The sequence below is a fragment of the Sinohyriopsis cumingii genome, chromosome 6 (assembly GCF_028554795.1).
Source record: "Sinohyriopsis cumingii isolate HCF-2022 chromosome 6, ASM2855479v2, whole genome shotgun sequence".
NCBI classification, from domain to species: domain Eukaryota; kingdom Metazoa; phylum Mollusca; class Bivalvia; order Unionida; family Unionidae; genus Sinohyriopsis; species Sinohyriopsis cumingii.
The window spans coordinates 54,917,677-54,935,969 of record NC_142966.1 but is presented as its reverse complement, the minus strand read 5'-3'; the positions used below and the strand labels follow the sequence as shown (position 1 = coordinate 54,935,969).

Genomic DNA, 18,293 nt, shown 5'->3' with positions numbered 1-18,293 from the left:
CATAGCATGTATTTAAATTAAAAAATAGCACACATTGCAAATAAAATATACATGATACCTGTCCTGATAACGAAGAAAGATATTTGCATGCTATACATTAATATACTTGTACTAAAAATTACATAAGAAGAAGTTTTATTTATGACAAAAATATGCATGAAGCAATATAATACTTCGATACGCGTGAAATTGCATCTGCAATTAGATTGTCTTTTCCTTTGATGTGTCTGATGTCAATATTGTATTTTTGCAACATCAAATTAAGCTTTCTCTAACTTTTGTTCTTCGTCCGGCCAATAAAAGTAATGGGGTTGTTATCACTGAATACAATAATCGAAGAAGGAGCTCAACTATTCGTTAAAGCAGTCTTCGATTATTTGCAATGGAAATGAATCTGTTTAGTCATACTATTTACTTTCCTATAGTCGGTGTACATGCGGAAATTATTATCTGGTTCGGTAGAAGAATACAATGTGAACTCCAGTCATTTTTACTCGGTTCTATGAAATTATTCTCCAGCAACACTGAATTTCTGTTTTCAGGGATTCCGTTTTGAGAAGATTAAACCTGTACGGATGCTGTGTCACAGGTGTGGAATCTACAATTTAAGAGTCACTGTAGATTGCATTTGTTCGTGTAGGAACATCTGGAAACAGTGCTCGTATCCAAATAATAGCTGTTTAACTTCACACTTTTTTGTGACTGTAGATGAGAAAGCTTCTGGTCCAAATTACTCATTAATTATGTATTCCAGATACTGGTTACACCAAAGTCCGATTGCATTCCATCGTTTAAATCTTCATTGTGTGGAGCAGGCACAACTAAACTAGCTTACATAATTAGCATGGCCATCTCTCTCAACGTACTCCTTTAACATACGGACATGGCAAAGTTGTTTTTGTTTTTGCCTCCCATGAGCATTAATGATATTATGTAAATCACTCACCTTTTCAATTCTTCAAGAACCATAGTGTTTAGCCTGAAGAGGAACTGAACTGAGATACTGATAAGAGCGTTGGAACTCTATAAGCTGGCTAAAAATTCATTTTCTTTGTATTTTATCATACTTAGTTTCATTTTTGATTCAGTAGAGTGCAAATTAGTTTTAAAACATCACAAGCCTTTGACAACTTAAAACTAATTTATGTATATCTACATTGGAAATAAGTTTCTGTTTGAATAATTTCAAATGTCCACGGACAGTGTGTCAATCTAGCCAAAAGATTATTGAACTAATTCCCTAACAGAAACAATAGTCCCAATCTTTTCCAGTATCAAAACGATGTGACCGAATCATATCTCTTGTTTGATGAAATCATTCTAAAGCCCCTTGGCTTTCAAGGTGATATGCACAATTCATGTATAACTTGCTAGAAAATCCCAGACATAAATCATTACCCCTGGTCAGATTGGACAGTTTTGGGAAGGCCAAAAATCTTTATTAAAGCTTTTACTATGGTTTCAGGATTTGCCTCTGGGAAATATTGTGATGCACACATCATGGTCAACAAGTATATGTATTGCTCGTTTCAGACTGAAATGGCTTTCTACCAATCAGCTGCTGAGTGAAAGATTTACTGACAAAAGAAACTTTGTGAGTCAAGGAATAAGCATTAGATTCGCGAGCAGCATTTTCTAAAGTTTAGACCTTTCGCTTATCAAGATAGTTCTTAAATTCTACGTGGACGCAATTCATAAACTCTTAAACTAACTTGGGTTTTGTATGCCATTACAGTCTTGACCTACTTTCTTGGCTGAGTACCACCACCTTTTTTTCTCTTTCAAAGTCAGCTTACGTGTTAAATATATGAACACAGTAACTATATAGTTAATACATTTGTTACTCTCTCGTCTTGAATTATTTTAATTACTACGCGCAAATATGTTAGCACAATTGCAAATAATCTAAATGACGCAAGAATAAACAAAATCGTGTCATCAGCTATTTAAAGTTAATTTTCCGTCCTATTTTTAAAACAAGCTTATTACACGACCAATGGTACAAGGCGGGTCAAGTTATTACACTACTACCAATGATATCAAAGTTATTATGCTATCAATGATAACGGTCAATTCCGTTGTTATTACACTGCCAATGATAACAGGACATGCCGCTGTTGCTTTTGTTACCTATGTAAAGCGAATATTCAGCATTATTTCTCGTATCATTGGTGTCACCACCACAACCAACTACCACAATCTCGATCCACCAACGCTATCCCTTCCACCAGGCTTCATGGAACCTCCTATTAATCCTTTTATAAAATTTATTTTGGTTAGACAAACTTCGATAAAAGTACGAGTAATTAATTACACCATTATTAAGCAACCGCTTAAATCTTTTCACCTAATGGTATCTCTTTTATGGTTTATTCCGTCGATGTTTTAAAGTTTTTTTCCAATCTCTGATATTAGCCTATCTACTTCTGCTCTCCCGTTTTAATTTTTTAAGTTCTTCCAATTTATTTTTTAAATCTGGATCTTTTTCTTTAGTAATATCCTTTTATTTTATATCTATCAGGCAATTCAATGTCCCTTGCCATTAATTTCAATTTTCAATTAAGTGCTTCCACTTCAAATACACAACCTCATCGTTCTTTTTCTTCTTGCATATTGAATATTCTGGACAGATATTAACAAACAATGTTTAAAACATTTCATCTGTCAACGTTTCGGCTGTATTAACATGCTTGTCAATTGGTTGATTTTTGTTTCCAGCAATTATAGTTCCCCATTAACTGCAACTTATAGGCCCAGGCTGCGTTGTGAAACTGTTGGACTATCTTTGATGTGGAAAACGTCATGTTTATTTTCTTTTCCAACCTTGTGCATTCGAAACATCAGTTCCACCTACTTTACTACAATCTACAAAGCTAATTGAACGTTTGATGTTGTTCTTATGAAACAATCTATCACAGGTTGCACGAGCTTAACTGTAATGCATTGTTTTATTTTTAATATCTAAATTAGCTTCAAGCATGTTTTATTCTGTTTCTTTCAAACAAATTACGAATTCTTGTATTTATCAGCTACTCGTGTGCTTTACTGGTTGATATATTCAAAGCCCATCGCTGGTTGATATGTTCAAAGCCCATCCGTCACTGCTTGATATGGTCAAAGCCCATCACTACTTGATATGTTCAAAGCCCATCCTTTGCTAACATTTCCAGAGCATCAACAGCCTCGTTAACCTGATCTACAAAAACATGTTCCTTGCGAAACCATGTACTCTTCAAAAATATTCAACAAGCTCTTGTTCATAAGCAGCGTTTATGATATCTTTAACAGAGCCACCTTTAGCCATTTCCTACTATTCAAAATAATGAAAATCAACATTAAAACAATATTTGATTTTCTAGAATATAGACAAGAACAAACGGGGCTGAACGACTGCTTCGCCAGTCAACAAATAAGAAAGCCTACAAGCAGGAATTAAACATTACTATAGTAAATGGAACAAAGAAAAGAACTGATGGAAAGAAACGTTTTGTAAATGTAAGATCCGCTAAAATATCAATGCAATAATTGTAAGAATAGAGCCATTAAAGACTAAATTTGTTCTAACAAACTTAAACGAATTACAGAAAGAATAAAGACAAATATTTAACAAGAAAGGAAATTAGATAATCTAGGGCATTTCATCTTTAGGTCTGGATTACCAGTTTCATTTGTAACTTTTAACTGATATCGAAAAAAGAAACACGTCAAAGTTGTAGAGAAGCAGGAGCTAGTTACGTTCGAAAGGCAATAACCTGAAGATAACTTGGATTAAATCTATAACTTATTTCAAGGTAGCGGTAAAGTTTTATTATAATGAATACAACACATCCAAGGAAGAACGGGACGTGACGTCAGGACTGAGGATTTGAACTTTGAGAACCTCACTTTGCTTGGACTGCTTTGTATGATCCTTGAGGGCTATTGGTAATACACAATTTAATACAAGTGGGTGTGCGATGGTAACCTGACTGTGAAGAAATACTAGAACTTATGTAATAGTGATATCCCATCTCCTTCAATTAAGTATTCTGCAACATTTAGCAGGGAGTGTTTGAAAGAACAACTTGTAATCATACGTTACTCCATTTGTACGGGAAAATATGAACGAGCTTTTCACGTGTATACTGCATGAACATGTGGAGTACAGCATCCATCGGACAAAATTGTTCATATTTCCACATACAAATGCAGTAACCTTTTTCTTATATACTCATTTTCTTATCACACCTAAGGCTTAATAATATAAAACATACGCAACAAGGAATAAAGTAATTGAATTTAGGCTGTATTCCAAAACAAACAAAAAACAACAACAGCGGATTCATCGATACACAACAACAATATTAATGCGCACATAACTCCGCCCAGAGAAATGTGAACTTAGTCCAGCGCTCGACAACATGTTCAAAAGGAATTGTCGTTTTGGCCTACTTAAAATTGAAATTTAGAGTCCTATTGTGAATGAATGCGCTCCGCAACAACTTTTCCATTTGGTCTGGAATGAATTGAATTTGCTATTTTTGTCGATTCTACTAACTTTTGTGATTATGGACTGAATTTATTTGTGTCACTTCTGAATGGAATGAATATGATTTGAACAGCGAAAACGGTGTCTTGGCTCATCAGCATGTGTGTTTCTGTCCTGTCATTGAATGTTTGGAATATAATGTGGGGAAAATATGAACTTTTTTTAATTATAACTATCAAAAAGACGATATGTGATATAATGTTAATTTCATCATGAGTGCAGTAAGGAGGATGTTATTGCACTTGGAATGCATTCAAAATTACACTACAACTTCAAAATGTGTAATCAAGCTTTATAACCCATCAAATGGCCCATACAATTCGGATTTTCAGAACTAAGAAAGTACATTTTGAGGAAAGTCAAGATGCAAAAATTTTAGGTATATGTTTTAACATTCTTATTTCCAGCCAAAGAAGACATTGTTATGGCAGGTCTCTTACATGCTTCCCTAGCTACCTGACCTGTATTAGATATGGCGTATATCGCTAGCCTAAATCCGAAACATTGTATCAACAAAGTTAACGCCCAAAATTGCAAAGCAGATGGTTTGTGACAATCCATTAAGCTGCCGGAAATAAAAATTCTTCATCGTCTTCGCCTTTTGGCTCTAAGACCCTTACTTTTCTACGAAAACCTTTAGTTGTGTATGCATGTGTGTGTGTGTGTGTGTGTGTGTGTGTGTGTGTGTGTGTGTGTAATTTCGCATGCAGGAACATTGTCCAGTCAGTGTATCAAGATTAGTTAATGTTAAATGTAACTAAAGAAACATACAGTATCAGGGTTACCTCAAGTTTGGAAGCATAAAATGCCCTGTTCTGGTTATTAAGACCTTAATCAGATAGGTTGCAGAACTCAACCCTGCAATTGCAGGTAATAAGTTCACTTGGAACAACAGTCGTCGGCAGATTAAACTATTGTCATGATTCAATGGTCTTCAACTAAGTAACACAAAAAGCAAAACCAACAAGTTTAGTCAAATCAGTTTTCTAACCTAAAAAGTGAAAAGTGTTGTGAATTAAATCCCGAATAATCCTACATGTCTTTGCATTAGTCCAAAAGTATAAAATGTTCCGAATGAATTCCAATTGTTTTGGATGCTTTGATGTATCACAATGATATAATAAATTAATCCTCAATTCTCCCAAAGTAATGTTTTAGTTTTAAAACTTTAATGAGCACTTTGAAATTCCAATGAATAATTTAAATAAATGATTCCTTGGAAATTATAATGGATTACATCAATAAATACTTCCATAGAATGAAATTCAATAGGAATCAATAATTCTTTGATTTGCCTTTATATGCAGACTGTAACCTGACACTCTCTGTCTTATCAGATTTAATGTAATTTCTTCATAAGCGTACTAGAAATAACGTAAGATTAAATATTTTTCCAATCAAAATATGTACTGCCTTCTCCAAGACATTATGTGGTATACTTACGAAATAAAATCTAGCAATGTTGAGTATCTTCTGATGCGACAATGCGTTCTATTTTTTTTTTTTTTTTTTTTTTTTTTTTTTGGTCTCGAATGCTAGCTTTCGCACTTAAATGTCAATTTCAAGATTTAACAGAATAAGATCTCAACACAAGATTTAACACTCAGTGGCTCAAATAGAAGATGTAACACCAAATATCTCAAACAAAAGATTTAGCATCGGATATCTCCAACACAGGATTTAACACCAAATATCGCAACACAAAATCGAACACAGACTATGTCAAATACACGATTTCGTACCATAATATATTAAATACAAGATTAACACCAAATATCTCAAATACAAGATTTAGCCCAAAATATCACAAACACGAGATTTCTCATTGAATTTCTCAATCACAACATTTATTACCGAAAATCTCAAATACTAGATTTAACAAAGCTATTCCAAATGCATGATTTTACACCGATATTTATGAAATGCGCTATTTAATATCAGATATACAAACTACAAGATTGAACACTAAATATCCCTAACACTTAAAACCCTTAAAGCTCCTTAAGTTGCCTATCGAGTCAAACAAAAGATTTAACACGGAATGTCTCGAAGATTTAACACGGAATATCTCGAAGATTTAACACGGAATATCTCGAAGATTTAACAAAGAATATCTCAAATACAAGGTTTAACACCAAATATCTTAAATGCAAAAAATTAACATCCAATATCTCAAACACAAAGTTAGGCAACAAATATCTGAAACACAGGATTTATCACCAAATAACTCAGTACAAGATTTAACACCGAATATCTCAAATATATGATCTAAAACCAAATATCTCAAATACGACATTTAATACAAATTATGCCAAATAAATGATAACACCAACTGCATCAATTACAAAATTTAACACCAAATATCTCAAATATAAGATTTCGCAAAGAATATCTCAAACACAAGATTTAACACCAAATAACTCAATACAAGATTTAACACCAGATATCTCAAACTATAGAATGATTGTTTTTCTTCAACGGATACAAAAGCAATCTATAAATAACGTGTACTCGAAGTTTAAAGTGCATGTATGAATGCTCAGTTACCTACACCAAATCAGATAATTGCTTTGCTATGGACAATCATTCGATATTAAACAGAAAATCTACATTTAAACGTTAAACTACATGAGACGATTTGTATTGTTAAACTAAATTATGTAATTGTTGAAACCGAGATAAGAGATCAAGAGAGCTACTCTCTAGTAATGTTTATTTTACCTTTGATTGTTTAGAAAAGTACAGTGTTGAGTAAAGCAAGAAAACTTACATATAAACCGGTAAAAATTATAAACTTGCAATATCCTCATGGTCTCGATATGCGATATCTATACAATTCATGCGGGACCTAATTTAGCAGTACAGAATATGGCAATGTCCACTTTGATACAAGTCCACACTGTCAGCTAATCAAAGTGACTTTAAAAAATGTAAAGTTTCCTATTATTGGTTGTTTAGTCCACACTGTCAGCTAATCAAAGTGACTAAAAAAATGTAAAGTTTCCTATTATTGGTTGTTTAGTCCACACTGTCAGCTAATCAAAGTGACTAAAAAAATGTAAAGTTTCCTATTGTTGGTTGTTTAGTCCACACTGTCAGCCAATGAAAAGGATACCTTATTATTAGTTGAAATAATATGACGATTAAAATCAAGATTAATAATGTATGATCTCTTGTATCTAGCTCCACAACACTTGGAACACAAACTGATACACATACTCGAAGTTCGAGAATTGAATAACCTTTTAAAACATTCATGCTAAAGTTATGCCACGTCTGGAATATATTATTATTATTATTATTATTATTATAATCTGATTGATAGTGAAAATTGTCTAAAGATTTTCAAACCATAAGCTTCATGACCAAGTTATCATACCTCATCGGGTGTAATATTTCCAAGATGGCATATAAGTGACGTTGATGTTAATTTGTATATTTTATGCCGGTACATGCGTGTGCGATATTGTTAAGCATGTGCAGTAGCGTTTTAAAAAATATTCAATAAACGTCCAGGATTTCTTAAAATGTCATTTTCAGGTATGTAAAAGAAAGCACCCGTAAACACTGAAACGAAACCGACATTCCAACAGAAATTAACCGTAACAATTTAAGACTCAACTGTATTCAAATTAGCAAATTGCATTTGTTAACTAAAATTGAAATCAGGTTTTATGATTTAATCAAAGCTGATGGACAGAAGTTTAATCATTGATACATGATTTCCTTTGATCAACGTCCGTTTTCTGCTCCTTAAGTTGCCTATCGAGTTAAAAAAAAAAAACGAGTTTCAATCAATGTATGTTTTACATTAATGTTCTGTGTATTTAATTTATATTTTGTACCAGACTTTTAGCATGATCGTAACTGAGGGTGTGTGTAGCAAAAGCGTACCCGACTCTAGCCATAATTTTAAGTAAACAAGATGCTTGTGCAGCAAGAGTTCAAGGTCAGTCTTGTTTGCAGTAACACTAGGCCCACTAATTTTCCATCAAAATGACTGGTTTTCCAGAACACCCTATTGCGTCATAGGTCATGTGAAACATGTATGTAACGGATATTTGGTCACGTTTCGTGTCAGCCTTTGGGAATCTATTATCAGAGCTTGCAATTGTGTTCCAAAAAAATTTGAGAGGAATTATTTATTTAGATAACATATTGCATTTACAAAGTGCTCATTCACTTTTTAATACTACTTTGTGAATATTTTGAAAACTCGTTCATTGTGATAGATTAGGACATTCAAGACTGTTGGAAGTCGTTCGGAACTTTTTATACATTTGAACTTGTGCAAAGACATTTAGAATTGTAAGAATTATAAGTGAAACCTGCATTGAACGTCACCTCTTTATAACAGACTCCTTCCAAGAAAGAACAATAATATGAATCCCCAAAAATGGCATATTTTATATACAGCGTGTGTGTGTGTGTGTGTGTTGTATTTTTTACGAGAATTTAATGATGTCTGCAGTGTAGCAGTTTATAGTGATGACTGAAAAATGGTTAATGCTACGTTAAAAATACAAATCACACACACACACACACACACACACACACACACACACACCCCTGTTTACTTTCTTGTCTTATGTAATTCGTCCGAATGACAAATAATTAGGATATCCTCCATACTATTTTCGTTAACAACTAATCTGTTTTGGGATGAATTTGATAGTTCGCATACTGGACGATATATTCGGATGGATAATTAATCTTCATTTTTATCGCCAAATTTAAATTATGATGGACAGTATTGAAAAATTTCATAATAAAATTAGTTTTAGGAAAAATTTAAGAAATTATTGATAACAAGCAAAAGAATTACGGACACGTGTAAAAAGCCAAGTTTACATGTAGGCCAGTCTTGTATTTCGACGCATAAATTTTCGGTTCTCGAGGCAGCGCATCTTTCAATGGTGCCATGACAGCATTTGTCTACATTTCCAAAACTGATCTAGGTGGACAGGAAATTCTGTATAAAGTTCGACCGGTAATATTTGTTAGAGAGACAAGATACCTATCATGAAAACATCTGCATTTGACAAATTAACTTTATTCTATTCAGTAAATCCCCATAAAAGCCCTTAATCTGAAATAGGTGTAAAACAGCGTAAAATAGTGATGACTTAGTGGCTTAAGTGCTTGTGACTATCTCTAGTTTGTTTAATAAATGTTCGATTTTTACGTTAAAAAAATATTTTTTATTTTAAAATCTTTACTGGTTTAAAACTAGGCGGATGGTTTTGTTCCTTTGAAAAAGATAAATCGGGACACAGGCCTTTGAAATTAATTTCAGCAAGAAATGTCAAAATAAATGGGGAAAAGGAAACGTTCCTTGGGGTGTAATATAAATATTTGTCAATTTTTCGATACCATTCAAAATATTTTTACAAATCATAAGGTGCCTAAGAGAACGAATGCTACTCATCCATCCGACATGGTATCATGACTGTAAGGACCGTAAATCTAAAGTAATACAGAAGAAACCTTTGTAAATTAAATATCAGAAAATCAGTGTGACACCAAAGTCAAGATCGCGTGGCTTACGAAGCTGCATTATCCTCTAGTATTTAAATTCGGAAAAAAATATTAAAAAACTATGAAAAATGCAGTCTTTATTTATAGACTATAAATTTAATACTGAAAAATAAAATAAGAACATTTTTAATTTATATTTGAAGTATTGCTGTTTATTTGGTCATATGTAAATAGCTATGGAAGACTATCTCGCAGTATTAGTGAGTCCTATAGTGGAGCTCCTAGCAGAGTACAGCAAGGAACCAGACTAGTGTACACAGTACAAAAAACGTAGAGATTATATACCCAGTGGCGTCTCGGGAAGGAGGGGGGGCGGACCGCACCGGGTGACACCATTAGAGGGGGTGACACTAAAATGACTGTCTATAAAAATTTAGAATTTAGAATCGGGGTGACACCATGAGTTACCGCACTGGGTGACACAAACCCTAGTGACACCACTGTCTATGCATTCACTACAGTGGAGGATACTGGTTAACTGCAGTCTCAGCATCATCAGAAATGTGACACTTAAGAGTCCTTGTGCTGCGATTTACGTGAATATTCCCTGCTCAACAAATCACAGCAAGTACGAGTACGAATTTCTCGCCTATGTGACCCAATACGACCTTTCTCACTGTTAGAATAAACCAATCAAATTTTCTCTTTGTTACGTTTGTTACGGATGACGTATTTATAGATTACTGCATTTGTATGGGAAAATATGAACGAGTTTTTTGGATGGAATACTGCATGACCTTGGGAGTGCAGTATATCCATCCGACAAAACGAGTTCATATTTTCCCATACAAATGCAGTAACCTTTTTATTATATGCGATTCTACCTAAGGCTTAATTATATAAACAAAATCCACTACAAGAAACAACGTAAATGAATGCATGCCGTATTCCAAACTAAATACACAGGGGCCCCGAGTGGCCGAGTGGTCTAAAACGCTCTCCGTTACGGATCACTGCCATCGCACCTCTGTCTGCGTTAAAACTAGAGATGGAAATCAGAAAACAAATCGACGATCGTCTGCTTTGTATACTATTAACTCTGTTCAGGTTTCTCCATAAACTAACAGTTGATGAAACCTTTTCAAAGCATTCGCATTAGAAATTTCATATCTTATTCACGACCTTAGGCGCCGCCCTCCCTATTCTTACTACAAACTCCATTGACGGTGAGAATCAACTTCCGCTCTCCCTGACGGTGGGAATCAACTTCCGCTCTCCCTGACGGTGGGAATCAACTTCCGCCATAAAAGATATTCAGTCAGCTACTATGCATATGACTACAACTTGTCACAGTGAACAACCATATCATCATCAATATTTAGAATTTGTACTGCATCGTAGATTTCCAAACTGAGCTGTCGTGGCTATTAATGGATTTTTAATATTTGTGCATATTTTTACAATATTGTTCACAGTTAATTCAACGTCATCTAATATCTTTTCTTAAAACTGTCAAGGCATTTTGTGGGTTTCTATCTGATCGTAAATTATAAACTTTACTGTATTGTTTATTTCAATTCTGATTTATTTAATACATAACATTTTTTTATACTTACTTTGACCTAATTTCCCTTCTTAAACAGTCTCGTTTATACTGACAATAGTAAGAATGATAAGAAATTGAAAATAGTCTTTCTTCTGTGACTTCCCATTTCGATGTCTGGGTTTTGTCCTTTGGCTGTATCTGATTTTCGATTGGTTTAGCGTTTAGTTTGGCGCTTTTGAAAATGACTTCCTTCCTTCAGTCTTCACTCTCGTGATCAAACTCTTCTCTCCTGCTCAGCATACTTTTGTACACGATGAAGTGTGTATGATCCATATATTGTAATTTATGAATACTGCGGAGTAAGCGTCACCTTACAAGAGTGATGTCCAACGCATTAGGCTCGATTTGGTCGCTTAACTTTTTTAACCAAAATAAACTGTTCTCAAGAAGAATTCTATTTTTTCTAATTTGAGAACAATACATTTCAATAAAAATTTTATTTTTAAGAAATAGGGGTATATAAAAAAAGAGAAATTTTACTGTTTATGAAGTTGGACATTGAGGTCTCAACCAGTGTCTATGGGACTCGCAAAATGGTTCCATTGTGCACTTGATCTCATCAACAATATTCAACGGTACAAGCTCTATAAAATCCAGAAATATTGCACGATATATTGCAATATCATGATGTGGAGGGGGGGGGGGAATACGTAACAGTCCCTATGTGTATGTTCCGAGTATGTGAAAATAACGAACTTAATAAAACCTATGGATAGGTCAATGCCGTCAGACGGAAACGCATTTATATCCCTCCATTGGGAGGAAAACACAAATGCGGTTGTGCATTTTTGTAATACATGATAATGTAAGTTAACTTGTTAGTTATGATAAAGCATCCTATTCATCATGTAAAGCAACGAAAAGAAATATATATATATATATATATATATATATATATATATATATATATATATATATATATATATATATATATTTGCGTGCACTTTTATAAGACGAGTCCAACTGCAAAATTCAAAGAGCCAGGTCTACCGTCGCATCATTCGCCGACATATCCAGTTTCTTTGGAGTATTCAGTAAAATAAGGAACAGAGCCTGATCTTCAGGCGCATCATACTACGGCAGATAGGATCTTTGTTGTTAGCAGTCTCACTTACCTTATAAGCGAGTATATACGGGATATGTACTATTGCAAACAAAAATATGTTGCAACTTTTTAAACTAGAATAATGTAAATAAAGAATCCTAGGCCATTCTTACATGGATTTGAATTTTCAGAACCAGGAAACGCTTCATTTTGGTCACACTTTAATAAATATACGGTCTACTGACTCTGACATAAAACTTTATATTCGCCTCAACAAGGGCTTTGATTGTATGTTATATGAACTTAACTTTTGAAATAGTTTAGCATCGTTGATCATGTGAGTATCAGATAATATTGGTCTTATCCTTGCTTCTAGTTTCTTAATTTCCACAACCGTTTGAAAATGTTTTTAAACATTCTCGGCAAAGTCATGTTCGCTACCCAAGGTTCGGATATGTTAGCCCATTCTACACATATCTGTAGACAGGGTTAACATATCGAAACATTGGATAGCGAAGATGCGACAAAGTTCTATCATACCACTTCATCAGTATTACGGCTGTTACCTTTAGCTGTTGACCATTCAATTAATAATAACTGAAGCTTCGAAGTTTAAATCAATATATATTCTTCAATCCATTGGATTTTTAGATTGGAAAATCTATATCTTATTGAGTCAATAAGACTTTCTTTCAATTCATGGTTCTTCGTCAGAGCTATCATAGGGCAACAGGACGAATAAAGTGACGTCGAGTGATGCAGTTCGCCCTCACTCAAATGAAAATGTATATCATTGCTATCTGCTAAGGTCTCATAAAAAGAGGCATTTTGAATACTGAATGGAGCATCATATTTGTACCACCTTTAAACTAACCCTCAAACATCAATTTAAAAGCTCGTTCAAAAGTATGCATTTAAAAGTGTATTGACCTTCTTTATGATTATTATATATAATGTTTAAAAAATGATTTTTTTTAAATAAAGTCCCGAAATTGATTTGTGCAATCTATCTGAGCTGGTTTAGACCAGTAATTGAAGTGTTTAGTACATTATTTATATTAATCAGTGGCGTCACTAGGATTGGTGTCACCCAGTGCGGTAAATCATGGTGTCACCCCCATGGACCTCCTTCTGCACAAAAATAAAAAAATTGTATAAACAGTAATGTGCGGTAAATCATGGTGTCACCGCGATGGACGTCCTTCTGCACAAAAATAAAAAAAATTGTATAGATAGTCATGTGCGGTAAATCATGGTGTCACCGCCATGGAGCTCCTTCCTGCACAATAATTTCAAAAAAATTATCGACAGTAATTTTGATGTCAACCCTTCTGACGGTGTCACCCGGTGCGGTCCGCACCCCCAGTACACCCCCCAGTGACGCCAATGATATTAATCATTATAATAGTTATAATGTCCAAAAATACCTACCTACCCTAATGTTAAAACCAGTGCAATGTGAAACATATTTTTGGCCTTATCCACCATGTTCCATAAAACAACGATAAATTTAGGATACCTTAATCTAATTTACTTACTGATCACTAATGCAGCGATCAGCCTAGTTGCAACTTGAGGTGTTTCGCAGTCTGGAAAGACGGGCTGCAAAACATATGTGGCGAAAATCATACAAGATGCGGCCAAGCCTACGGGACAAATGATGATAAAGTTTATCCAGAGACAGATGAAAGCTGGAAAGTCACCAAAAGCTCTCCTGATGTAAGTGTACTCGCCTCCTGATTCGGGGATACTGGCCCCTAATTCAGCATAGCATAGTGCACATAGACCGGAAAAGACTCCGCACACAGCCCACATAATGCAAGACATTCCCACGGAACGTACATTTTGGAGAATTCCTACTGGAGACACAAAAATTCCTGATCCAATTATAATTCCGACAATGATGGCCACAGATTGATAGAGATTAATTTGTTTCTTTAGCTCCACTACTGTCTCTTTCCGGGCTGATTTCGAAGCCTGTACATCCATTTCTTTCTTATCCACCCCATTAAATACGGACTTGGAAGGATCGATTCCACTCATGTCTGAGGCGTTATTTGTCATCTATTCGGTCTTTAAACAACATTACTCAGTTTATTTAACCAACAAAGACCGTAACAAGTCCATGTAATCAAACGAAAATGCGCACAACTATGGAGCGTTTAGCAAAGACAAGATGATGTTCGTTCAGCTCATTAGGACATGAAGTGAAGCTGGCGGGAAGTCAGTAACAGTCTTTTATGATACTTGTGATTTCTTTATCGTTAATAATTTATATCGAGCCGTATTGCATCATTAGCTCTCACATCGAATCCACTCTCAAAGTCCAAAGTGACTGTGTTCATGCGTTGCAACTTGCACGGAGTAAGACAAGTTTGTGACAGTGCTCTCGTGCATGTGGTAATATAGTGAGCTGGATTGTGTGCGTGTCTCTGATTATAGCCACCACGTGTTCATTGGGTGATAGAGCTCAGCGTCTAGGCCCTTCGTAGAATGTATTCATGCATTAATATGACCCTCAGTGATTAGGTCGATAGCGAGGCTAATCTAGCACACGCAGTATCAACTGCATCGTCGATGCGGGGTGGGTGGGGTGGTTGTAGGTACCGTACAGTAAAAATATGGAAAGCATAGGGACACACAAATAAAAGAATTACACTATATATTTCGCAGGGGCCCATCAGTAAGCTTTGCATAGGGGCCAAATATTCTAGCTACGCCACTGCACAATCTGATTAAAATTATATCTCAACGAATGGCCATTGGTGTAATTGACAAACCGTGAATAAGCCGCTCCGGTGGCCTAGTGGTTAGAGCGTCCGCCTCAAATGCGTGAGGTCGTGGGTTCGATCCCCGGTTGAGTCATACCAAAGACTTACAAAATTGGTACTTACAGCTACCTCGCTTGGCTCTCAGCATTAAGAGGTTAGTGTTAGGCCTGGTGTCAGAATAATGTGACATGCTACGTGTCTGCGGCATCATGCCCCAGTGCTAGACATCACTATAAACTGCCACATTACAGACGTCGTAGCCATATGACTGAAACATTGCTAAAGCTACGTTAAAAATCCAAATCACCACCACAACAACAACAACACCAACAAACCGTGAAAGAATAGTGTTGTTTTCCCTTTAGTAGGAATGCTAGAATCCATAGAGAATTCCAGAATATTTCATGTTTGGAGAAGAAGGCGTTATGAAATAAATGGATTTTTGCTGTATGTAAAGTTGGCTACCGCACATCAAGATAAGGAAAAGAATTTTATTTGCCGACCAAGCAGCCATTTGCTGTAAAACGTTAAACATTAAACTTTATTTGAGGTAATTTTTGTGTTTAGTTTATTTCAAACATAATTTATTTGCTAACTTATGCAAAAGCGGTCGGATTACTAATTCTCACAACATTAGATAATGCCTTCCCAGTACAAACACAGTGGTGCAATGTAATGAAGCATGACAAGCGGCAGTATAACAAAAAGAAAAATAAGTGTTCATAAATAAAGGATAACCGTTCGAAATCTTTCATTTAACAACAAACAGTAAGTCCAAGAACAACTACTCTGATTTTCTTATTCCAACTGGCAATTTGTGTTTATTCTTATCATGGTGAAGCTAATAACACACACACACACACACACACACACACACACACGCACCTTGAAAACAGCATCTTGATTACCAACAGTACGGATAGATTTGAATTTATATTGTTTAGCGTGTATCTTTTCGTAATGGCTTTTTGTTGAAGTTGTTGTCCACACCATAACAAGTTTTAGAAAATAATAATAATAATAATTATAATTATAATAATGATAATAATAATAACAATGATCACCATCGTCGTCATTTCAGAATTACTAAAGTGAGATATTAATTTATGTTCATCTTTATGAATTCATGGGATAATTTAAGAAATATTCAGTTAAAGATTAAAGGAATGCAAATAATACTAGTGTCTTTGATGTAAGAGGCCAGATAAATATATACATTGCATAATTAAATGATTAAAATCAGTATTAGTAGTAGTTATGTATGCTATTTCAGCGCTATGTTTATTGTTTAATTTTTCAATCCTTTTTTATGCTAGTGTGAGTGTGGTGGTACCAATACCATCTCATTGTATTGACATTGAATGAATGATGTCGTGTGTTGTTTATTTTTGTATTTATAGGACCCAAGGTCATTAGGTCGATAACGAGGCTAGTCCTTGCGGATGCAATAATAATATATTTACCAGTTCACACTACGCGTTTCGGACGAGTTGCCGTTCCTGATATCGATCACTAATGTTCGAACTGAGGCTACGACTGCTGGGTGAATTTTCATTATATTGAATTGGTGGAGACGGCGTTAGAAAGTCTGAATAATATATTTACATCACGTACATATACTTATAATACTTGAATTCAGACCTATATGACCTGTGACAAATTTTTTGCTTATTGCATATTTTAAATCTATACGTGTGCATTTTGTCGATTGAATTACTTGTATTGTAGATTCAAAGCACGTGATGAGATTCGCGGGTTACATAAGACACTATATATATATATGCCTTCTCTGTTTTCACTACAGGTGTATTTTCTTCAGCTAACTGACCTGGTTGCTTGTAACACGGTTCGGTCTATAAAACATATATATATATATATATATATATATATATATATATATATATATATATATATATATATATATATATATATATATATATATATATATATATATATATATATATGTATATATATATAGATAGATAGATACATAGGTAGATAATGTTCAAGTCTCGCAAAAGCTGGACATTATTCAACGAGTTTCGTAAATTATTATTAAATCATTACACATTTGATAGTCTTTTTATCACATACTGTTTATTTCAGTGGAAATTATTTAGATGGGGAAAAAAACGAATAATTTCGTTCATCCTAAGAGACGTACCTTTTATTCATTGTGCGTAAGAAAATAGTCCCAAAGAAAGTTGAACTAGTGTTGACTTTTAAAAGTAGATTATACTTTTCTTACAAACTATAAATCAACGAACAAGCGTCCTTCGGAGTAAACAGAAGAACACTTTACACAGACAAAATCATTTTTCAAACAGAATATCCAATGTGTCTTATGTCGCATTTTGTTTGCACTACCCGTACAGTTGACGATCAATGTTTACCTAACTATAAGTGTTACTTTAACAACTAAACATTACATTCATCATCAGCATCCATCCGTCTTCGAGAGACGATGGTGTAGATTCTAGTTGGGTGTCCTATCTGTACCTTCGCGAGTGGCTAAAGAGTCTGGCCCTAGAGTGACAGTCTCTGTTGCACTTGCTGCAGGTGAACGTCGATGCTTGTTGAGGCTGTTCTTGCTTTCCCTTCCTGCTGGTTCTCCTTGCAGCGAGGTTTGTGTTTCTCGCTTCCTAGGTTTTCTAAACGCCCTGTCTGAGAGCAAGACGGCAAGCGGAACGGTCAACAGCACAGCTCACCCAGTCTTTGACGTTTATGTTGGCCGTCTTTGTGTCCTTGTAACGCAGAGGTGGCCGTCCAGTCAGTCGTGCACCTTCTGTTAGCTCGCCGTATAGCAGGTCCTTGGCCTGGGTCCATTCTTCTGACCTGGTCGAGCCAGCAAAGAAGCCTCTCGCA

The 18,293-nt window shown here is 34.9% G+C and overlaps 1 protein-coding gene across 1 annotated transcript in view; it reads right to left on the bottom strand.

The window, feature by feature from the left end:
• The window catches only part of LOC149796963 (large neutral amino acids transporter small subunit 1-like), a 33,354-nt gene extending 18,696 nt beyond the window's left edge, over positions 1 to 14,658 (bottom strand). Inside the window, exon 1 of the mRNA XM_089960313.1 lies at positions 14,196 to 14,658. Within this exon, the coding sequence (XP_089816439.1) occupies positions 14,196 to 14,646 (451 nt within the window). The 5' untranslated portion in view covers positions 14,647 to 14,658. The remainder of the gene's footprint in view (positions 1 to 14,195) is intronic.
• Between the last annotated feature and the right edge of the window lie 3,635 nt (positions 14,659 to 18,293).